Below are 24,392 nucleotides of genomic sequence, written 5' to 3'. Positions count from 1 at the left end.
AATCTGCCTGGAGCCTGAGGTGCGTCTTGTTGTGTGCACCAGAAATGAAACCTAGCTTGGTGTGGCTAATGGTGTTTTTTCTTGTCTTGTGGAAGTTTGCTGTGAGGCTGTTTACTGAGATTGGAAAGCTCAAAGCAGGCTCCTCTGATCCCTGTGCTGGTTACGGTTGTGCTGAGCACTTTGTCCTATTGTAAATGTACTTTGTGAAGGACTCTTGTAGGGCAAGCAGCTTTTCTTCGTTGCCGTGTGTGCTTGTCCAGTGATACCTTACATGACTACGAGAATACAATTGATACTCTCCTGGGGCTAGTATGCCACGTGTGAGCTGTGAGCAGTGTACTTCTGTACCATTGATTGGGACAAATATGTGAAGAAGAGGTATAGGAAATACTGTCAGAGCTGTGACAGAGCAATAGAAATATGGTATTCTCCCTTTTCCGCCTTCCTTCTTTGTCAAACGTAATTTAAAAGGATGCTTACGTATATATTTCTGTTTCAGCAATTAAAAACGTAGGGCAGATGTTCTGTTTTACAAAGGAGCAGCGTCCTTAAGCTGTGGTTGATAAAATGGTGTGTCGTACTGTTAGTTCCTAGTGGCAACGCAATTTTACTCAAATACTTTTATTTATGTTGCTTTCAGGAATCGAGTTATTTTGTTCATTAGAGGTGGAGACCACAGTTCTCGTGGCACTCTCTTAAATTCAGATTGAAATATCTATGTTTTTATGATTATTTTTTTCCCACTTGATGGCGTACTTAGTTTTCATAGGAGATGCAAAGGTTATCCACCACCTAAGTATATGAGTACCTGTATTTTTTTTTTCCTCATCATTCTGCTTTTTCAACTTTTCTTATGAGTACAGTGAACAGATGGAGACAGATTTCCCAGGGAGGAGCTTTGTAGCAATGCAAGTTAATCTGTGTAGTCCCTCATTATATCTGAGCACGATCACTTAGATTTCTTCCCTTGTGTTTTCACACCTACCTCAGTTTCCCTCAGTGTAAGAGATGTGTTCAGTAATTTCCATCAGCCTCTCTCATTATGCTCTGTTAAACTGCCCTTTCTGCACTCACTGAAACAGAAGAGAACCCAACTGCAGAATGCAACTGAATGCTTGTGAGTAAAATGATTTCAGCTGACGTGAAAAAGAGAAAAAATTTCAGTGTACGCTCTGACTTCTTTTCCACTGGATATTTCCTTTTGTAAATGTAAGTGCACCTATGTAAATATATGCTTCTCTGTTCATAAGTGATTATTCATATGCGTGCATACCTACCCTTCAATGTTGCTTTTTAGGCATGCGAGATCAAGAAATTATGTTTCAGAATCCGAAGTCTGCAAACTAGAATCTGTGCCCTTGGATTTTGGTGACTACCATCCACTAAAACCCATTACAGTGAGTTTGTTTTTGTGAGTTCGGAAAATGAACGTGTAATAAAACTGCTGGTGTTCCTTCTCCTCTTAAAATTAAAAGGCTTTGAAATTGGTGGTGGTGCTACTGAAGAACAGGTGCGGCCTGTTGTTTTAGAGGTGTCAAGGTTTACGCTGTTGTTCGTCCTTTCCAGAAATTTGCTGGTATTGCTGAGTGTCAAAAATGATCTTTTTCTGATTGATAGATAGAGCATTTCAACTCGTGGGTTTTCTTGATTCCATTAAGTGCTGAATAATGAATAAGTTGGAAATCAAATAATTGCGTCACAAATAACCTGCATCGTGGCTTGACGTAAGATTTGTTTTGGATTAACTTCCAGTCAGCTGTATGCTTTAAAACATTTAAACTTTAATGTGTGAGGAGTTTTTAAAAGTAGAGGTGTACCAAAACCAATCCAGTTTCAATGAGATGATATCAGTATGCTCAGTTTTTGTTGTTCAGCCTGATACCACGTAGTCTGGGGCATCCCTGTGGCCATTTTGAGTCAGCTGCCCTGGTTCTGTCCTGTGCCAGCTTCTTGTGCACCCCAGCTCCTTGCTGTCAGGGCAGTGCTCGAAGCTGGCAAGTCCTTGACTCAGAATAAGCCTGGCTCTGCACCACCTAAAAAAACATTGGCGTATTATCAACATTTTTCTCATCTTAAATCCAAAACACACCACAGCTATCAGCAGCTGTCAGGCAGAAAATTAACCCTGTCCCAGCCAAAGGCAATGCACGGGAAGGAGTTGAAAGAGAGAGAGGAAAAAAATAAAATAGAGATACGAGAAATCAATTTAGAAGGAGTGTTCTTAGAGTTTTGTAGACTCAGAATTGAAAGAAAAGATGGGATGGAAATGCTAGTGACGAGTGGCTCTGGATTCAGAAATGTGCTTCTACTTACATGCGGTAGCTGATGCTAAAGACTTTGTGGTAGATGAGTCCTTGCTTTCTTTGCACGATGATAGTTTATGTAGTCTGTAATGCTTCATTAAAGAAGGTGGGGGAAGACTTTTTTTTTTTTTTAACAGGTTTTGAACTTTTCCAGGTTACCGAATCCAAGACCAAGAAAATGAGCCGGAAAGGAAGTACTTCTTCTACCTCCTCTTCTTCTTCTAGTTCTGTGATGGACCCACTGAGCAGTGTGTTGGATGGTACCGATCCCTTGTCACTATTTGCAGCAGCTGCAGATCCTTTGACTACTGCTGCTTCCGTGGTAATACTGTAGGACACTTAACTGAATAAAAAGACCCAAACACCAAAGCCAGCCGTGGATAAAATATTTGTCTGGCCAATTAGAAGCTTAATGTTAAGCTTAGGGAATATACTATACTAATAGGATAAAGTATTTCCGTTTGTGTTTCATGTTGATGTATGTTTTTAATATTGTAACTGTGGAAGGACCAGTAAGCACTTGAAGCATGGAGTTAAGCTTTATCAGTTTTCTCTTTTTTCTCTTAGATTTATTAAAATGTATTTAACGTTTGCTCTCATACTCTCCTCGTAGGACGGTATGCGAAAGAAACGGGATAAAGATGACAGCTCAGCACTAGGAAGTGACTTTGAACAGTGGTCAAGCAAACGCGGTGAAATACTTGCTAGATACACAACAACTGAGAAGCTCTCTATTGTAAGTGGAAGCTCCTCCAATTTTGTTTCTGATTTATCTGTTTATTCTTATCCTGTGACGGGTTTTAGGTGCCGCTGTTTTGTAACAATTTCCTGAGTAAATACCGCATGTTTTAATGCTGTGAGCTGTGCCACGTCCTTTCTGTCACTTTGGATGGTTTAGGAACTGAGACCAAAAGTCTGTTGAGCCATCATTTTATTGTTTCCTAACAATAGAAATAACTTGTAGTTTCAGGTCCACATCTAAGTTATTAGAGCCTTCGTTAGCATTGTACTATCTTGTGCGTTCTTGGAATGCTGGTGAGTACATGTTCTCTGAAAATCTGCGCTTTGTGTTTCTTCACAGAATCTGTACATGGGATCCGAAAAAGGTAAACGGTTTCTTTGTATCTAACTAGCAGTTTTCCTTGAAGTGGGGTGCGAGTGACAGACTCGTGGTCAAGAGCAGTTGAAATGTAATCCTGCCCTGACGTATGCTTGGCTGTATGCTGTTTTTCTGTCAGTAAGACTTCAGCTGGATTTTTACTTAAAACAATTACTGAAGACAGAACATCCACTTTGTCTCGTATTCCTGTAAGCTAATGAATTCATGTGTGAGAATCACTCAGAGTCGAAACTTTCAGGTTAGGTAAAGATCTTAGTGATAGCATCTCCATCTTAAATGATGTTAAATTGGTTGGATAGTCTGCTATAACCTGCTGTAACTTCAAAATCAGGCCTGTTTTGAGGAGTGAAGTTGAGCTTTTCTAACATAAATTATCCGATGGCTCTGTCCTTACCAGCAAAAGTTGTATGTTCAAAACAGAGGTTGGATCAAATGTTTGCTTTCAGTAATAGCTCCCCAATGGATGAAACCACCTGTCTTCTGTCACTGAAGTTGTCTGAGTTTGTCAGGCTCCTTCCGATTTGTTTCCCTTTTGAAGTCCAGGGGTTTAAATGTTAATCTCAAACACATCATCTTTCATAGGAAAAGGTACAACTAGTGGCTCAGCAGTTTCTGAAAAAGTGAGGACAAGGTTAGAAGAACTGGATGATCTGGAAGAGGTAGGAAAGCTTCTGGTTCAATTACATCGTTCTAAAAGTGAAATAAGCTTGTTAATTAAGATTTCCTAGTTGCTTTTTTTTTTTTTTTTTTTTAAATAAGATTATCATAATTCTGCAGGTGAGCATAACCATAAGCATAACCTGTTTTTAAATAAATGTAATTTCCATGGGACTACCCCAGTAGCTTCAGTCTTTAGAAGATTGAGGGCAGCTCATATTCTTATATCACTGTAGTTTGTGATCCTGAAATTAATCTGATCTATCAGTGTTTCTTCACCTTAATACTGTTTATGGCTTGCAATTGCTTTAGAGTTCACGGAGCTTTACAGGCATTGTGTGGGGTGATTTTGTCTACTCCCATTACAGAGGCTGCATGCTGTTTACCTGACTGTAATTAAAGTTATGTTTGGATGCTTTATTGAAACAACGAGTGTTCAAATTGTTCTCAAAGTGCACTGTTTTACTGAGTATGGGTGAGGCATTAGTTTCCTAAAACCTGGATCTCTGGGTTACTTTTACCGTGGCTTTGGATAACGTTGTTTTGAAGCCTCGTAACAAGCTTGAGTTTGCCATTTGCCTTAGCAAGCACGATTCTGATGGTCACACAGTGGATTCTTTGGTAAGGGATGCTGTATTTCTCTACTCAGAGAGTGATGTGTACCATTGTGTGAAGCTGTAGCTGCATTAATTATGGTTTTTTTCCTCTTCATCTGTAATTGTTCTTTTTTAGTGATGATTGTTTCTAGACATTCAGATCGTGAAATCTGTTTTGTAATCCATCTTGGTATATTGTTCAGAATCAGTCCTAGAAGTAGTTTGGATGTCACTGCTTCTTCTACTAACAACTGTTCCACTAACTACTTGTGGTCTTCTGAATGCCTTTACAACCCCCCATTTCCTGAAACTTAAATAATTATTTTGCCTTCCAGTGCGTTATTAGCTCATTTCTGATATGCAAGCTTTTTGTAAGGTCTGTAAGTTTGATTATGATCTCTGTCTTGATGTTTGCTCTGTAGTTGTAGTTTGTTGAAAAGTAAGATTGTAGAGTTTAAAAGAAGACTGTCAAGTACTTGAGATTTAGGCTTATTTTTCTTTGGTTTTGCTTTTTTTTTAATTGCTACAATACAACCGTTTCTTGCTGTCAAGAAATTTCTTAGGAACTTACTGACAAAATGTGTTTTGTTTGTCTCCTACGCTGCTACTACATAGGTCCTAGTATGAATCTGTATAGTGTTAGGACAGCAATTATATATTATATATATATGAAATAGTGTACCACTGAAATAGTCTGATTTCTGACCATGCAGACAATGTTTGAGTGCCAGCACGTGTCTTGAAAACCAAAGTGGTTGTGATGCATCCCCATGTAGATGCCTGAGGTGTAGATGATGCAAAGTTAAGGGAGAATAAGGAATTTCTTTTCTCCCCTCAGTGATCCGACACTGCTTTTCCCCTTCTCTCTCTCTCTCTCTCTCTCTCTCTCTCTCTCTCTCTTTCTCTCACTCACTAAGTAGACTTGTGTTTTCTTGTCAGGGGTCACAGAAGGAGCTGTTGAACTTAACTCAGCAGGATTATATGAATCGAATTGAAGAACTCAACCAGTCTTTGAAGGATGCTTGGTCCTCTGATCAGAAAGTGAAAGCTCTGAAAATAGTCATTCAGGTCAGTTTTAAGTGGTTTTCTTCTGTGCAGTTCTGGTGGGTTTGGTGGTGTGACTTGTCTGATTTCTTTCAAGAGGAAAACAGAGTTTCTGTTAGTTGTCTATTACTTTATTATATTCCGCACTGAAACTCATTTCTTTTGGAGTTTTATGACTTCTGACAGCAGTTAAAAATATGACTTGTTATATAGTGAAATCTTCTCTGGGGTGTATTGAAATACTAGGAGGAGGAAATTCTGTAATCTTTAGATGCTGTTTGATGATCAATCAGAAGTGGCATACCTACTTGTAGAGAAGCTTCCAGTACACGTGCATTTGTATGTGCGCAAGTTCACACACATGTTTTTATGGCCTGATGTAGTATAGCAATGAATGACTGGAGGGTAAAAAAAAAAAAGAAAGAAAAGAAAAGAAAAAAAAGTAGGATGACTTTAGGTTTTTATTTCAAAACCGCTTATGAAAGGAGCGTGTATTTCTTCTGTCAAACAGTTTGAGTATTTACAGTTTGTCTCAAATAGTACTGAACCAACTGCTGCTATTTCTCTTTTTCGAAACTGTTAGTGTGTTAAAGACTACACATTAACTAAGGGAAACTGCTTCATGTCTTTCTAATTCTGTACAAGGTGGAAGTGACCACAGTCTGCTTACTGGAATTTTGGTTCCGGTGTTCTGGAAAGTAGACTGTTCAGAGAAAGCTTTTGGAATGGCAGTTACTTTCTTCAGAGTGTCAAACCAAACAGGATTACTGTCAAGACAAGTTTATTTATGCTGCCTGGTAAAGGGGTGGCTAAATTCAAACTTTCTTCTGTTACTCCTGAATAAATTAAAGCAGTCAGTTTCATAATATTCTGAAAGAGAACTTGAGTTTTCTGAAGGACTGGATGGTATTTGATTGTGCTTCATGCCATACAGTGTAGCTATACCTTAAAGTCTTGTAGCTGTAGAACTTTATCTTGCAACCCTAACGTTTCTCAAGGTGACAGGTATTCCAGTGTTAAAATTAGAGCTGGAAAGATGGAGGTTTGCTTTTGAGTACTCTTCAGTCTCTGCCTATAAGATGGTTCGTGTTGCCATAAGTTATGTTAACAGTTATCCCCAGAGGTAGGAAGAGAATAAAAATTGGTGTTTAGTTTGCTAGTATAAATGGAACATAAGCGGAACGTATGCTTCAGCAGCTTGGCATACCTGAAATGTGCCTTTTCTCCGTTTTTTTGGAATGAAAGCATAATAGGAAAAACTAACCCACGTACTCTTTTACCTCTAATACTGTACTGGTTTAATAGTTCTTTTTTTCTCCAATTGTTTTACTGCAGTGACGCTCCAAAATGCTGATCTCATCGTGTTTGTGTTGTGTCTTCTCAGTCCTTCTCATAGCAGGCATGGATTAGATAGTTGAGGTCTTAAGGGCAAAATGTGACAACTAGGGAAAGATAAAGGATAGGATCATTAATGCAATCATGCTGGGTTGGAGTTACGTGAGTACTGTGTTTGTATGTGTAAGGAGACATTCAGAAGTAGTAATTGCAGCTTGCCACCTGCTTGCTTATTATTGGCTCTTACTGCTCTGTGGACATAAATCTTAAGGGCGTAAAGTGACGCTTGAGGATTTTGATTAGGCTGTGTGGGATGGGATTTCCACTAAAAAGAGTGGAGTGGACAAAAAAGGATGTAAAGATGTATCTGGTAAAAGATAATAAGAGTAAAGAACGTGTAGTTGATACTTTCCGAAGGCATGGAATTTTTCTTTCTTCTTCTCTTCCTCCCTCCCCCGTACAACAATGGCTGTTTGAAGCATCAGTGTTTTTCTCCATCCAAACTTACTAAGGGAATAGAATCACCTGATTTAGGACCCTTGCAAACTACAGGAAATTTCAGTTGTTAAAATGTTATTTCTTTTTAACTTGTCCGCTATCTTTCTGTGTGGTTCATGTGAGGTGATGAGCTGTTAGAGGGGCTCAGAGGGGAATGGGACAATTAAATGTTCTCTTGTTTGACGTGGCCTTAAAAAAATAAATAAATAAAAAAGCCACAGGCAGAGTGCATCGGAGGAGATAATGACATCTTTTTAAAAGCTGCGGAAGTGATGTAATGCTAATAGTCATCGGGTGGGTTTATGTTAAGTCAAGATGCTTTTTTCATTCTGGATACTCTTGTGAAAACAGCAGTAACTTCAGCTTACGCTGTGGTAAAGACAATAAAGGAAATGAAACCCAGATAAGGGGAGATCAGAAAATGATGCATGACTTAAAGTGGCTCATGTTCTATTGTAATAATATGAGATCAGCAAATTATTCTGGAAAAGAAGTCATAGCTTTGTGAAGTGTGTGAATGTTTCTAATGGAAGGCAGCGTGAGTCTTTGGAGGAGGGGAAAAAAAGACCAAGGCATATATTAATAATTTGCGCATTAATATTTTTAGTATTCTTTTACAAACGGTGTCACTAATTTTCTTCAGGTAAGGTGGTTTCTGAGATGGGGTTCAGTCCTTCATTTTGGAAAAGTGACATCAAAACTGAGTATGCTTATCTTGGTGTTGTCTGTATATTATTCACTTTGCGTTTGAATTTTGTACAGCAGATGCACATAATTAATGGAAAGACTGGTAAGAATGAGATGGGTATTGGGTTAATTAATGTGAACATCAAGATGAACCATAAAGGAGTCTAAAAATAACAAAGTAATTCTATGCTTAGAAAACAGGACGGGGTAGAAATCAAACTGTTTTGCTGATTCTTCCGAGTAAAGAGCATAACTTCAAGTCTTGTATCCTCTGAATGAATTAAGTAGCTTCCTTGATATCAGGCTGGGATTATAGAAATATATATAGCCTATAACTGTCAGTATAACACGCTCATTCTTACCACAGAATGAGCAAGCTTGACCTTCCTGTTACTGTTTTCAGAAGTGGGTACTGGGTAGGAAAAAGTGATTTAATTTGAATGTTACAGTTATCTCGATTTCAGAACTAACGTATATGAGTTCTTTCACTTAGGTGTGGGGGGGCAGGGCCTTCGTTCCCTGTGAGAGCTTTAAGGAGCTTGAGTGCAGGACGAGTTCTGGTTATTAAGGCAGGACCTGGATTTTTATAGCCCCGTAGCTGCACGTGAATTCCTCAAGTGCCTTAGACAGGATAAGCTAAGCTACTTAGTCAGAGTAACCTGAAATAAGTTGATTTGGGGTGTGAGCTCTAATTACAGTGGTAAGCGTTTGTGCTACGTGGAGGTACTGAGCAGCAACTGAATTGCCTTTCTCCCTGCTGCCCGGGCAGTAGGAGCCTTTCTGCTTTGGGTGTGAGATGTGAATGCACACTCACCTGTCTTTCTGGTGCACACTTGTTCTTTCCTGATAACAAAGCAAAGAGACAAAGCACACCCCTCGTCAAAGCTTGTTCAAATGTTATGATCGTGGGGTGTCAGGTTGCTATGTGAATTTCTGGAATATAACGAAAACTGGCAACTTTTTTACTTATTCCATTGGGACTGTTGAAGGGATGGAGGTGACAGACTCCTGTGCTGCTCAGTCTTACACAGAGAGCAGAGGCCACATCTGGCTGATGCTGGGATGAGGCGGGACTCTGTCCCACAGTCATGTGGCTCTTCAGGTGGAAGCAGATTCATTCTGAATAAACCTCTGCCAAAGTTTTTGACTGATATGAACCAGTTGGTCTGTTTCCAAAAGGTTTGAGCTGGTCATGTGAACTGCAAAGATTTGTTTAAAAGCTCACTAGCTAAACGTTTAACATTTTTGCTTAGTTTACTATCAGATTTTGTGTTTCATAGGTGGGGCTTAAGCTGAGGGTGAGAAAGTAGAAAATGCCCTTTTTAAGAAAGGAGTCTTTTTATGCTGTTTCTGGAGTAGAACTTGTCTTGTCTGAATAAATACACAGGTCAGCAGAGTCAGCTGAAGTTCTGCATTATGGATTACCTTGTGTAAAGGAAAAACAGGCCTGTGACTAATTCTGTTGGAAATGAAGAATAGTCTGTAAAGTAGAGTACCATGGATGGTTATTTTAGAGTTTCTTTTTCTTTTTGCTGGGAAATTGTTATTGTTGGTTCCTTCCATCTGTAGGTATTGATTTGTTCCAATCTGAGTGCAATAAAAGCATGAATTTGAATTGTCATCTATTTTTCTTTTCCCTTTCTAGTGTTCAAAGCTTCTTTCAGACACAACAGTAATCCAGTTTTATCCAAGCAAATTTGTCTTAATTACAGATATACTTGATACTTTCGGTAAGTACAGTGGTTTTGTGTTGGGTGCTGTTTTTTTTGTTTGTTTGTTTTTTGTTTAAAAGTAAATTCTCCTAAAAGCGCTGAAATGGTTCTCTTCTAACAGGAAATATTTTTTCCAACATGCACTGTGGGAAACCACTGATACAAATGTATTTTACAGGTGTTCAAAAACTCGTATCAGTGAAGACTTGAAAATAAAATTTTTTTTTTTTGGAGCTGTTCTGTGTTTTATGTGATAGTGAATGTCCACAACAAAACCTTGGAGAAAATCCATGATCTCTGAATTTCAGCATTTAAAATGCTGTAGTTATTATGAAAATACCTAATTTCTGACAGCTTCTTCAGTCTAAATATTTCATTCTTTGTATCTGAAGTCTGAAAATTTTTCTTTAGCTGAGCAGGGACTACGAAGTGATCTGTTACTGAATTATTTTAGTTTTATTATTTTTAAATGATCCTTCATGTGAAACTGTCATCCACTTAATGTTTTTCTATTGTTTTTCTGCTGTGTTACGGAAGAGGCTTGTGGTGGTGTTTGAAGTTCAAGGGCACTGATATTTGCCAGGATGTGCTATGATATAGAGCAATTGTTCTGTCAGATCTTGTTTCCTCATTGCTCTTTCCTGCTTCTAGTGAAGTTGCTGAAGATAACACAGTATCCAGCAAAGGCAGGGCACTAGCTGTCCTTTTCTGGCCTGGGAGAGACCTGACCTGGATGCATCTTCTGCACTTTATGGAGACAGATAAATGTTTTTCAGTGTGCAAAGTGCTAAATGCTGACTACTGATGCTTCAGTCTCACTAGAGGGCAGCATGATGTTAGCATCCTGTAAGGTTTCTTCTGGATGATTTCAGTGTATGTCAATCAACATTTTGTGTGCTACAGTTTGTTAAAAATGTTTATTGGGGTTTTTTTTGTTTGCTTGTTTTAACCAGGTAAACTAGTGTATGAAAGAATTCTGTCAATGTGCATGGACAGTCGTGTCTCTTTATCAGGTAGCTTTGTTTTGCTTTTTTCTTCCTAATGTCCTGTGGAATAAATCGTATCGGAACCTATTTGAGAAAAGTTAACCAGGACCCCTGCCTTTATCTCTTGCAAAAACAGTTCTGCTTTGGGTCCAGTAAACTTTATTTAAAACTAAAGCATCCATTGCTTGTAGCTTCCACCATTCATAGTGTTTTTGCAAGTTTACCTTTTAGCTGTGAACAACATATCTGAAGTGTAATAAAATGGGCTTGTGGTTTTGGTCTTGCTAAACGTAACCTCGTCTTCCTGAGACTTGAGTTCACAAAGAATCATTTCTAAGCACAGGGAGAGTTAAACATGAATTGCCAAATTACATGAGGGAAGATTGTTTTTTTTTTTCTTTTCTGTTAGCATGTGCTGTCATCTTAAAGTCCTGCTTCTTAATAGTTTAATTTGTATCAATTTAACAGACTAAGCTGAGAGGCTCAGTTTTCAGTAAATAGATGTTTTTGTTAATAGTTCTGCTTTCATTAAGGAAGAATTTTGGAAAAAGGAGCAGGCTGGAGTTTGCTTTACTAAACTAGTGTGATCTTTTGAATCGGGCCCTTCTCAATTTTTTTCAGTTGGAGTTCCAACATGAGTGTAAAAGTGTATATTTAGCAGTTATGATACAGTGCATTTAGTATGTGGACATGAGTTACAAAACATTTTTCTTATGTAGTGGGTACTGCAGTGGTAACATTGGGTTGCAGGCATAAGGTTTGAGGCAGCAGCCTGAAAACAGCTGATACTTAATAAACTTGCATAAAGTACTTAAAATACATTTGCTTGTTGCAGAAGTGAGAAACTGTTCTTATTAATGAAAGCGGACAGTTCCTGTATCACAGCCCAATTCCTGAGCACAATAACCTCCTTTTGGAGGGGTCAGCTCATGCTGCAGTGATGCTGGGAGAACCGCAGGTGGGAGCTCCTGGAGCAGCTCTAAAAGCATGGGGAGAAGGAAGATTCTCCTTCTTGCTATGCATGCCTTTGTGAACCCCAGAGGCTTTCAGGCCCAGCCTCTCTAGCCTCCCCATTGATCAAGGACTCCTTTGGTCTTAGCTCAGGAAGAACTGCTTGCTACAGAAAACCTGCATCTATCCTGTGGCTTCCCTAGCCTAGGAAGTGGGACACTTCCATGTGGAACAGGACCTTCTCTCTTTCTGAGGGCATGGATAAGGCAGCACTGGTGTTCTAAAAATGTTTCACAAGGAGTTCATGAGCAGATATTTGCTGCAGTAGCTGCTTGTTTAGCCTTATTCTCTGAAGACTTATCCTTTCTGACCGTCTGGGATCTGGAGGATCCCAGAAGCCTGTTTTGTCTTCTGATTCAAATAACTTAGAGAAAGAAGAGGCATGCAATTGTGTGCCCAGCTGATCAGTACACTATCCCCGTAACCCATCTGTTCCACACTAGGGTGACAGCTTTTTCCTGCTGGCAGCTGGTGTATACACAGCCCCAGAGCTCATGAAAAGACCGCGCTGCAGTGTTGGATGTTTAGTGTGCAAGAACAAGTGTTGTGTCAGCATCTGGTATTTCCTGTTCCTCCTTCCAAGATCATTCTTAAAGATTATTTTAAAAAATTAGACTTTTTAAAAGTGAAGAATTTGAGTGCTGGAACGTAATTTAGCACCTGTGTATATATGCATGCTATAGATAAAAGCAGAATAAGAAATAACAGTTATGGGGAGGCAGGAGTTAGATTTTCTCAAACACTAGAGCTAAGATTAATTTTGAGTGCTTGACTTCAGCTTGGACTGAAATGTTGTGTGACACAAGTTGGAAGCTCTAGTTGCCTTTTCTAGCTGCACATCCACTCAGTTCTTACTACTGTAAGAAATAGTGGAGGATCAAGCATAACAGTTTATTATGCTGTGCCTAATTTCTTGCTGAAAGAATACAATTTTAAATCTAGAATGAAAAGCAACTTGCTTCCAGGAAGTATGTAACTATTTCTGGGTTGTTGTTTCTTTTCCCCAGATAATTTTTCTCCAGAGACTGTTAACGATACTGCTAAAGAGACTTGCTTAAACTGGTTTTTCAAGATTGCTTCAATCAGAGAACTCATTCCTAGATTGTATCCTTGTCAAACGAGACTGTCAGAACACATCTGTAGGTTTTTCAGCAGCCTTTTCCAAACACGAATATATTTACTGCAATAAAACCCACAGTAATCTGTGTTTATACTGACTGTGCTTTGTTTGTCTTGAGCTGCGCATCTTGAATTTTATTTTAGGTCATACCTGATACTCAACTGAAAGCTGAATTATTGGCTGTGAATAGCATGGCAGTGATAGAACAGAGCTTGGGAATAAATGAAAATCTTACAGACACATTGTAAAGAACAATAAAGCATAGTGAAGTTAATTGCAAAACATCTTGAAGTGCGTTTGGTATATAATGTTGAAGTTTATTTTTAAATGGCTTATACATTAGTTTTGTTCCTTAACTTGGCTTCTTTTCAGTTACGTGGAAGCAGCAATACTGAAGTGCAACAAATTCCTATCTAAAACGTAAGAGTGAAGGAAGAGTAAATGCTAAGTGTGGGAAGGAAGGGAATGGTTGGGCTTATAAACTCCTTTATGAGGTTAAGTGTGCACATTCCGTCTCTGGCAGTGGATAGGGTGTTAATAAGTCTTTGAAGAAGCAGTGCTGAGTTTCTGATGTTTGTGGTGAGAATGCCATGGAATAAATGCAAGGTGGACTGTGGTACAAATTGGAACGCAGCAATGCTTGTGAGTTTGGAATATATCTATAACTGCGACATCAAGGAGTTTACAAATAAAAAAATCCCACCACGAAACAGTGACTTCACACGGTGGAGAGGGAAGAAAGATTGTTGGTACTAGGGAAGAGGCAAAAAGGAGAAAAACTGAAAGGAAAATATTGATGTCAGCTTAATAGAAACAGAGCTGGAAGAACAAATTAGGACTAACGAGAGTCTTGGTTTAAGTTTCATATGTTGCCAAACAGTGTCAGTTGCTGAGCTGAAAATGTTCTTTCACATGTAATTGTCCTTTTCAGTTAAACTTCGAAATGAGAGTGATTAGCCAAATTGCTACTACAGAGACAGCTTCATTACCACTCTAAGGCACTTCTTGTGCTGCAATCGATGGGCCTCATCTCCCAGCACTAGTACAGCTCTGTCAAAAAGAACCTGTGGGAAAATGAGACATTCAAGGAGTTCTGGCAGTACTTGAGTTGCTTTTTTTCACACTGAATAACAGTACTGCTAGAGCTCTGCTGTTTCTCCAAAGCAGAGAAGTTTTTTGCTTATATTTGTCTTTCTACAATCCAAGTATACAAACCTGGGTATTTGGACTGCTCCTAATGGCAAATGCTGCAGTTCAAATACAGACTATTTGTTACTAATGTTAAATTTGCTTCTGAAATGATGTGTTAATAGGAACTCCTACCAAAAGTGAACATGTAAATCATGCTTGTTTGTCAGTCTACAAGGCTGCTTCTCAGGTTATCAGTAGGTGGTATAGTTCTTTAACTTCAAAGATTTTTTTTAACTTTAAATCTTATTTTCATTCCTGAAAAATCTAACAGGGGGATTTCGGAGTGTCTCCCACAGTTAACATCTGTGATCAGAGGAATCGGAGATCCACTGGTTGCAGTCTATGCAAGAGCATACCTCTGCAGGGTAGGCTACCAGATAGCACTTCTGTGTCAGAAATAATGCAGCTAGCTCTGCCACTAATGAGATGGGGGGGGAATTAACTGCTATTTGTATCTGATATGGTCAGCAGCCTGTCTTTTCCTTCAAACAAATTAAAAAAAAAAAATATATATATATATGCAGTTTCCTTTTTTTTTTTTTTTTGCCATTTTTATTTGTATTGAAAATTGGTGTAAATAGCTTAGTTCCCTTTGCAGATTCCAGCCTCGCTATGCAGGACTTTGTATAACAATAACTTTCTATTATTTATCAGTATTATTCCTGTGTCTATCTTTATTAATATTTTCATCTGGGATCCTTGCTTCATTCCATCCTCAGAAATTGTTGTGCATGTTTTTTACACGATTTCTTAACTTTTGGCTTGCTTTTAAAAATGATTTTTGCTGTTGCCTTTCTGTCTACAACAAATACAGGCTGCTGTACTGCAGGTAGAATGGTAGACATTGATTTCCTTACCACTTACAGTCCCGAAGATCTGATGTTTGCGAGCCATGTTTGAACTCAGTGTAACTGCCTTGAGTAATTGTCAGTGAACACAATTATATTAGCAAGTTTTGATGGGTGCAACTAGGTATATTCCTCTGGAAAATACATTTTTTGTTTTACAGTTGAAGGAGGAGCATAGGTGGTAGATACAAATGAAGTCCTCTTTTACTACAGGTTGGGATGGAAGTGGCACCACAGCTCAAAGAAAGCCTCAACAAAAATTTCTTTGATTTTCTTCTAACATTTAAACAAGTGAGTAAATAGTATTTTTTTTATTTGCCAAATCACATAAGTATATTGTAGTTTGCTTAAGAACTATATAAATGCTTTTTAAGAACATTTCAAGTTCTTAAATCTAGATTTAGGATTGTTCCTGTATCCAGATGTAGTATAGGAAATATTACATGCACACTAGTAAGTTTTAACTACTCTATTTAGTATATTTCTATGCTTTTTTTGAATAATCTTGGTGTTTTTTTTTCCCAGTGTGCAAAGAATGTCTGTGAATTTTTATCACAGAATCATTAATGTTGGGAAAGACCTTTAAGATCATCAACTGTCAACCTAACCTACCGAGTCCTGTCATTAAACCATGTGCCATAGTACTTTGCTCACACGTCACTCCCTTAAATACCTCAGAGGATGGGGACTTCCTAGGGCAGCCTGTTCCAATGCTTGACCACCCTTGGTGAAGAAGTTCTTCCTATTATCCAGTCTAAATCCTTGTTAGGAGACTCTTCCTGGTATCCAATTGTATGCTCTTGTTTCTCTTCAAAGTTTGTCATTGTTTCAGTTAAGTACTTTTTCACTGTGGTGCATGTTTGTGTTCTGTTTCGACAGATTCATGGGGATACAGTTCAGAATCAACTGGTAGTACAATGTGTAGAAATTCCTTTGTATTTAACTCTCTACTCACCTGCTATCGACTGGATTTTACAGTGTATTGCATACCGTGCTCCTGAGGTAAGTGTGGTTGTGCTCTGTATCAATGGAGATGTTGAAATGGAAAGTTAATTTGCTGAAAAATTGATAGACTATGCCTATGTTTTTCCCCACTGTTTAACTGCATAGTGCTGAGAGTAAAGTAATGCTTTGTAAAACTTAGGAGTGCTGAAAGCATCTCGTGTAGTAACACCGTATATTTTCTTGTTTGAAATTCTTGGAGAAGGGTGCTCAATACTTAAGTATAAGTATTACATATGAAACTGAAGCTTTGGCAGCATAAATGCTTTCTCTTACAAATCATAAAAATTTATGGCAAAACACACTGGATTGTAAATTATAAAGCTAAAATATCAACAGCAACTTCAGCTTGGCTCCTCAGTTTTTTTTTTTTTTTACTGTCTAATACAGTGATCAGGTCTGAGATCTTGCTTTTGGAATGTTAATACAGAATTTGTTAGAATTACAAAAAACATTAAGAGCAGCTCCTCTTTTCTGTGTTTTATGTTAAATGGCTGTATGTGTAACTGCTGATTAAATTCTGCTCTCATCTAGTACAAATCATGCTAAGAGACATCATGTGGAAGGATTTCCAAAAAAAACAAACCTAAAGCAAATATGGACATTTGAAAGCACTGCTAACGAATCTTTTTTAAAAAGAGGTACATTCAGGACAATGAAAGTCACAGAATTATTAGGTTGGAAAAGGTCTGTAAGATTGTCTAGTCCAACTGTCAGCCCATCATTGCCATGCCCAGTAAACTATGTCCCTACGTGCAGCATCTGCATGCTTCTTGAATGTCTCCAGGGATGGTCACTCCACCACTTCACTGGGCAGCTTTTTCCAATGCTTGACCAATCTTTCAGAGGAGAAATGTTTCCTAATATCCTACTTGGCCTCGAGTTGCACCAGGGGATGCCCATTACATCTTGTTCTATTGCTGTTACCTGGGAGAAGAGACTGACTCCCACCTCACTGCAGCTTCATTTCAGGTAGTTGTAAACAGTGATAAGGTCTCCCCTGAGCCTTCTTCAAACTGAATGATCCTAGTTCCCTCAGCTGTTCCTCATAAGACTTGTGCTCCAGACCCTTTGCCAACTTTGTTGCCCTTGTTTGGATGAGCTTCAGTGCCTCGGTCAGAATCATGGAACTGTTAGAGGTTAGAAGGGACTTCTGGAGGTCATCTAGTCCAACCCCCTGCTGAAATAGGTTCCCTAGAGTAGGTTACTAAGGAAAATGTTCAGGTGGGTTTTGAATATCCTCAATATCCTTTTGAATATCCTCAGAGAAACAAATTTCACAGCCTCTCACGGCAGCCTATTCTAGTGCTGTCATTCTCCAAGTAAAGAAATTTTTTCTCATGCTCATATGGAACTTCCCATGTTGCAGTTTGTGCCCATTATCCCCTGTATTGGCACTAGACACCACTGAAATGAGGCTAACCCCATCTGCTTGACTCCACTTGGTTTTTCTTTCACAGGTGTAGGACTCTGTATTTACTCTTTTTGAACCAGGAGGTTCTCTCTGCCCAGCTCTCCAGCCTGCCCAGGTCAATATCTTGTAGTGAGAGGCCCAAAACTGAACACAGTACTTGAGATGTGGCCTCAACAGGGCCAACTGAGGGGAACAGTCTCTTCCCTGTCCTGTTTCTAATGTTTTCCGTTGGTGACTTGGGTGTGCTGTTGGCTCATGTGCGGACAGCTGCTGACCAGCATGTTCAGATCCTTTTCTGTCACACAGTTTTCCAGCCACGCTGCCCCAGGCATGACATAGCATTGTTGTGAATGATGTTTTGAAGTAGTTGCTTTCTGAAGATACAAAAGTTATGCAACTGAGGGGGAAAAAAATGTATATAATCCAGTGGCATTGAATATTTAAATCTCTTACCATTCTTTTTTTTTTTAATAAAACTTAAAAAAAAGTGTCAATTTGTACATGAGTGTGCAAGCTAGTGTAAAGAGCCTGAGTTTGACTTCCATAAAATAACGTTTTGATTAAAATATCCCTGTACCCATTGTGTTTTTTATGTTGTACTACATTGCTGTTTCCTTGTGCTGTAAAGACAGGATTATTAGAATGTATTGGGGAGGTAATTAAAGCAGTTCTTAGTAGATTTTAGTACAGTAAAAAAAAAAAAGCTGAATTTATTTACAGAATCTTACTAATTTTAGTGAGTAATTCTTACAGGTTCTGCTTACCGAGATGATGGAGAGGTGCAAAAAATTGGGCAACAAGTAAGTATCGTGCAGTCCAGAAGGCATGAGTCTGTAATGAGTATCCCAAGTGCCTGTAGTAAAATTCTCTGTCTCCATTTGGAAACCCCTATTTGGATGCATTGTATGGCTTTTGTTATTCATTAAATGACTGATTATAATTATAACTGTTAACATCTATTTTCTAGAGACGAATTCTGCCTAATATAAAGCTGTATAGCAAAAGCTTAATCGATTAATTTGGTTGCTGGATTGTGTCCCCTAAGGCAAAGTTTAAGAAGCATCAGCCTTGTCTGATGCCTGGTTGTGCTTCATTTTTCTCTGCTTTCCTTCCCTTACTTACCTGTGCCCTCCCATAGTTACAGTTACAGAATCACAGAATTGTAGGGGTTGGAAGGGACCTCTAGAGGTCATCGAGACCAACCCCCTGCCAAAGCAGGTTCACTACACCAGGTCGCACAGGTAGGCGTCCAGGCGAGACTTGAATATCTCCAGAGAAGGAGACTCCACAACCCCCCTGGGCAGCCTGTTCCAGTGCTCCGTCACCTCACCGTGAAGAAGTTCTTATGCACATTGGTGCGAAACTTCCTATGCTGCAGCTGATGTCCGTTTCCCCTTGTCCCTTGCCCCTTGTTAGCCTATTCGTGTGTTTTCCAAGGGAAGTTGTAAAGCAGCCAGTGTCTTTGGAAGAATATTTAGGTGACTTCTTTATTTATTTATTTTTTTTCCAAAACTAAAATTAGTATCCCAAATGTCGCCTTGATGTCTGTGTGCAGACTAATCATGTTAAGTGAATAATTCAGGAAGATGCTCTGAAAGTTTTGGATGTGCTTTCTTTCTGAGCTTTGTGAATGTGATTTAACCTGCTCGTGAGTTAATCTCAGCTCATTTTACTGCCGAGTTCTGTGAAAGTTTTCAGTTATTTTGGCTTTGGATGTGCCTTGCACCATCTAATTCTGCAGTGGCTGAGGAGCTAAAATATGTTAATCACTTAAAGAGGAGAAACTTCCTGCATTAGCATACTGTGACTGAGCTAAGGAATAGGGGAGGAATGTGATTTTTAAAAAAGGATGTCAAGAATGTTTAATAGAGGTGAAATAATTCACATGCTCTTCTGTATTAATTATTTTATGTCAGTGTTGTGGAACTTATTTTTAAAATGCTTTTTGGCATACCACTGTAAAGATGGACTATCTTTGTTTCTTTTTATTTATTTTGAAATTGAATTATCCAATTTAGATTGTCTAAAAACTGGTAAACTTCTTTTTAAATGAAGTCACATAGCTTTGTCTTCTCATGGCTGTCGCAGTGTCACAAAGCAAGTCACACCAGTTCATAAATCTTTAAGTAATCTCAGTATGTTTCATCATCACGTTGCGGCCATCTAAGTGAAAAATGTCAGCCTGCTTCTCTGCATTGCAAAGCACGTATCTGGTGAACTGGAAGTACTTGTCTAATGAAAAAATGCAAATTCCAGTTAAATTGCAGTGGGACCACTAATGCTCAGTCTGGGGGATGCTGGGCTATTTTGAGCACTCTGTCAAGGTAAATTGACTCATATTCAGACTGCCTACTTTGGAATGGTGAGGATACAGTATTGCTTGGATTGTGCAGCAGCTTTGGTGCTAACTTGTGGTTGAGTTTGCCCAAAGGAATTGCCTTTTGAGTAATACTAGATTTTGTTTCTTATATTTGTATAATAATATCAGTAAAGTGGATTGGAAGTAATGAGTTGACTCCCCCACAGCAGCTTTGGCTCAGTGTAATACAAACTTGGATCAAAGCAGTTGATTGTAAGTGTCTAAACATGTCATTGGCAATAGTATTATAATGACTGGGTGTTCTGTTACTGTTTTTTAATCCTAACAGTGCAGCTACTGGAAATCTGACTTTCTTATGCGCGTATATATATCTTTTTAATCCATTGAGAAAAAACTTGGATAGAGCTTTGCCCTTCCAAAGTATACTTCTGTAATTAAAAAGAAGTGTGTTTCTAGATACTATTTACTTGATGTTTTTTTTCCTGGCAAGTTTTTGGTCAAATGATGGTTTCAAAAAAAAAACAAAACAACTATGCGGACCAAGTATTCTACAGGCTACTTTTTCCTTGTCTGATAGCTTAATATTTTCTTCTTTTGCTAATGTGCAATTAGTCCTCAAGACTAAAAGTTAATTTTCTAAGGCTTTTTTGCTCACCCCAGCTTTTTCAAAATTTAGAAAAGATGCTGGATTGGTTTTAGTTGTCAATTTATATTAATATAACAAGAACTCTAATTGGTGTTGAACTGTATTGATTTATCTTATGTTCATTGTAGTGCCCTGCTATTAAATTCAGTAATGTCAGCCTTCAGAGCAGAGTTTATTGCTGCAAGGTCTATGGACTTCATTGGCATGATTAAAGAGTGTGATGAATCTGGATTCCCAAAGGTAACATTTGGATGTAATATAACACTTCTTTTTTTTTTTTTTTTTTTTTTTTTGCTGTCTGGCTGAGTTATTTATGCTCTACTTGCATCTTTTCTTTTGATTTCTATCCATACGCTGTTTATACTGGTTGCCTACATGAGTTGCACATTATTGAAATAAAAGAAGATCTAAACAATCTTTCTACGTGTTGTAGAAGAGTGTTGGACAAACAGGTCTTCTACTTTTAATTTAAATTTCTCATTACTTTTAGCATCTTCTCTTTCGCTCCTTGGGGTTAAATCTGGCATTGGCTGATCCTCCTGAAAATGATCAGCTTCAAATATTAAATGAAGCCTGGAAAGTTATAACGAAGCTGAAGAACCCGCAGGTGAGTTATTGACAGTGCAGTTCCACGTTGATCCTTTCTTCAGGGCAAAGCTGTTGTTCAGCAGGCTGTATATTTTGCATGGCATGGTTTACTTTTCCTAGATGCCTACTGTTGCCTAAAGTACAATCCCTGATAGAATCTTTATATAATCCCTCTGACCTCTTCTTGCCTACGTAAGTAGTGCAGTTTTGAAGTATGTCATTATCTCCAGATCTTTAGGTCTTCATCAGTCACATCTCTGGAGTTACTATTTTGAGTGTAATTTTTTCATGTATGTTTCTCTTAACCTCCTGTAAATGCTGGTAATCATTGGATACGTGCATTTCTAGGATTATATCAACTGTGCTGAAGTGTGGGTGGAGTATACGTGCAGACACTTCACGGTACGTGCTAATTTATTTCCTTTGAAGGTCTTCTGGATCAGTGCCTATATCAGCTGCTCAGTATTAAAAATAGAAAAGCCACGCGTATTTAATATTTAAAATTCTTTAGTGTATGAAAAAATGTATTTCCTTTCATTGAAGATGAATAGGGACAAAAGATATGGCAAGAAGGAGTCCTCCACCACCACCCCTAACCCTGTGTGATATTTCTTACTTTTTAGTGCACTGATTTAAATGAGGATTTACTGGAATATAGGCTAAAGTTCTTTGCTTAGCTAGAGCTGTGTAGAAGGCTGATGCTTTGGCAAATGGAAATAAATTATCCAACTGGTTTTCAGTCATTTGATTTCTATTCTGGTTTCATTACTTTCTTATATAACCCCTTTTTTTCACTATACAGAAACGAGAAGTCAATACAGTTTTGGCTGATGTTATCAAACACATGACTCCTGATAGAGCATTTGAAGATGCTTACCCACAGGTAAAAACTTAGAAGTCTGCAAAATCTGTGGATTTTCTTAGATTGAACTGGTTCTTAAACATTGCTGATGTCTCCTACAACAAAACAATTTTTAAAGGCTGGTTGTAATTTTGGAATTCTTTTGGAACAACATAATGCTGTGGTTTGGTCTATCTTTCAGTCCAGAGAATAAAGCTAAAACAGAGATTAGTGTATTTAGAAGTAGCAATAATTAACTCCCAAGTCAACAGTGGTATTCTAGTGAGGCATGGAGCACTGTGTAAACAGAAGTGATCATAAATAATAATAAATCTATGTCAGGTTAAAATCGCAAGAGCTTCAGCGGGTTTTAGTGTTCAGTTCTTGAGACTATATGTCAGGTGAGATACAAAGTAGTTGGAGGGGTTCTAGAAGGGTTTTGTGATTACTTCCAAGTAATAGTAGAAAAAGTGCATACAAGAGAAAATCTAACAACGTGTACTTTTTGTTTTAGTCTAGTGAGCAGATCATCATAAATCAGAAAAGTCTGCTTAAGTATAGAGAGTAAAGAACAAACAAATAAAACCTGGGTAGGCTGGTTATCCTCTCTTCAGTTCTGAAGAGCATGTTGGAAAAACATATGCTAGGAATAGCACAGCAGTATTTGAACCTGCTTAGGGGAAAAGAAATTGCATGAATGAACACTGAAAAGGCTTCCCACCCAGTTTTCTCTGAGTGAGCAGAGAATGCTCTCTGTTATGGATACTCTTAATTTACATTACAATCATTTTCCTTTTTTTTTTTTAAAGTTGCAGTCAATTATTCAGAAAGTTATTACCTACATCAATGATTTCTCTCTGCTTTTTTCAGTGGTAAGTAATACCATGTTTCCTAATATTTTTTAGGAGAAACTATGTTGCACAGTTTCCATGAGACAGTTTAGCCAAATTGCATGTTTAGGTTGTTTGGAAATTCACATTGTGAGAGGACTTTTTATCACATAAATAAGTGCGGAAACATCTTGGGAGTTGTCTACTCCTTACTACTTAAATAGTCATTATTCTAATTTCACTTTCCCGTACTTTTTCTTGCTTATGCACTTAAATTCTGTAAATGTTGTTGTTACGGTATAGGAGACAATCAGTGAAAAAGAAAATATCATTTATTTGTATCTCTGGGTGTAATTGCTGATAGCTAGCTGTTCCTGTGTTATCCTTTAACTGTTCTATCATAGAATTTAAGTTTGACACAAATCACGAAGAAAATTAGAGAAGTCAGAGTCTGGGTAAGAGGTGGAAAAAGGAAAGGCAGCAGATGTCAAATTAGTAAAACCAGCTCTTCAGAGTAAAATTCAAGACTGACTCTATGGCTTTGGAGTCAAATCTTGTTCATAGATTGCTCAGATACATCTGACAGATTTACCCTCACTGTATTTTTGAGATGATGCAGAAACAAAATATCTCAGCATCTGAACAACCTAAGCCCTTGTCTTTGAAGAAAATTTGAACGTCCTAGACCTGGATAAGTTGCCCTGGACATATCCACAATGGAAAATAGGCATATGGCCTTTTTCAGTTGTTTTATACCCTAATAATTGTTCCATACGTGTCTGAATTTGTCTTGATTTTAAGCTGTTTCAATTGTATGATTGCTTTTTAATAATTTGCTACATTTGATTCAGACTGTTCTATGTTTTGTACTTTATTCTGGATTTCTACAATCAGTAGTGGTCATACATTTCAGCCATCTGTTTCCTTCTTTCATTAGTAGTCTTCCAAACTAAAATATTGTCCTCAAAAAAAAAAAAGAAAAAAAGAAAAAAAAAAAAAGAAAATTATTTTGGGGAAAAAAGCCAACAACTCTGATAATAAAACTTACCCAAAATATTTATTTTATAATGTGTTTGTAAAAATACCTTATTTTAATTCTTCATGTATTTGTACTTTCAGGAGAAATTCTTGCCATTTCTGGATATGTTCCAGAAGGAAAGTGTGAGAGTGGAGGTTTGCAAGTGCATTATGGAATCTTTTATTAAGTGAGTGGAGAATATTCAGATCAAATGCACTCTAGAGAATCTGGGCAACATTCTGTAGGATTGTTAGGGAAGATGGACTGAGCCACTGTTTAGTCCACTTATCTTGTGAAGATAAATCCAGGCTGTGAGGGGGAGGAGGGGAATTGTCAGTTTTGTTAATCTATTGATTGACTGCTTAACTGTTCACAATGAAAGCTGAAATTGAAGTAATCACACTGAGGCTACTTAGTACTGATCAACAGATGACTTGTTCCATGAGCATTATTTCAACTGATGTTGCTTTAATTAGTTTACAAGGATTTTTTTTTATTCCATCCGATATCATCACACAGAACTGTTGCTTTGGTGTAAAAGAGGAGAAGAGAGTTCCTTGTTACAAGCTCCATTATATATATATATAAAAAAAGGTATTTTTGCAGTTGAAAATGCATTTGTAAG

General features: G+C 38.0%; 1 protein-coding gene across 9 annotated transcripts in view; it reads left to right on the top strand.

Moving 5' to 3' along the window:
- VPS35L (VPS35 endosomal protein sorting factor like) overlaps positions 1-24,392 on the top strand; it is a 57,569-nt gene that overhangs the window by 1,681 nt on the left and 31,496 nt on the right. Inside the window, exons 2-22 of one of the 9 annotated variants that reach the window (XM_085237699.1) lie at positions 1,083-1,209; positions 1,298-1,397; positions 2,458-2,625; positions 2,917-3,039; positions 3,385-3,409; positions 4,006-4,082; positions 5,616-5,744; positions 9,886-9,970; positions 10,906-10,965; positions 12,957-13,053; positions 13,442-13,489; positions 14,532-14,625; positions 15,322-15,399; positions 15,988-16,110; positions 18,278-18,324; positions 20,619-20,730; positions 20,981-21,097; positions 21,427-21,480; positions 21,881-21,961; positions 22,729-22,791; positions 23,869-23,954. In XM_085237699.1, the coding sequence (XP_085093825.1) occupies positions 1,208-1,209; positions 1,298-1,397; positions 2,458-2,625; positions 2,917-3,039; positions 3,385-3,409; positions 4,006-4,082; positions 5,616-5,744; positions 9,886-9,970; positions 10,906-10,965; positions 12,957-13,053; positions 13,442-13,489; positions 14,532-14,625; positions 15,322-15,399; positions 15,988-16,110; positions 18,278-18,324; positions 20,619-20,730; positions 20,981-21,097; positions 21,427-21,480; positions 21,881-21,961; positions 22,729-22,791; positions 23,869-23,954 (1,769 nt within the window). In that variant the 5' untranslated portion in view covers positions 1,083-1,207. Of the gene's footprint in view, positions 1-1,082; positions 1,210-1,297; positions 1,398-2,440; positions 2,626-2,916; positions 3,040-3,267; positions 3,339-3,384; positions 3,410-4,005; positions 4,083-5,615; positions 5,745-9,885; positions 9,971-10,905; positions 10,966-12,956; positions 13,054-13,441; positions 13,490-14,531; positions 14,626-15,321; positions 15,400-15,987; positions 16,111-18,277; positions 18,325-20,618; positions 20,731-20,980; positions 21,098-21,426; positions 21,481-21,880; positions 21,962-22,728; positions 22,792-23,868; positions 23,955-24,392 lie in introns of those variants that run through there. The other 8 variants (XM_085237698.1, XM_085237701.1, XM_085237703.1 and 5 more) reach the window with 8 other exon arrangements.

Source organism: Meleagris gallopavo, chromosome 16, assembly GCF_905368555.1.
Source record: "Meleagris gallopavo chromosome 16, MGAL_WU_HG_1.1, whole genome shotgun sequence".
Taxonomy (NCBI): Eukaryota; Metazoa; Chordata; class Aves; order Galliformes; family Phasianidae; genus Meleagris; species Meleagris gallopavo.
The sequence above is the reverse complement of the archived record's forward strand: the minus strand, read 5'-3'. Positions and strand labels throughout refer to the sequence as shown.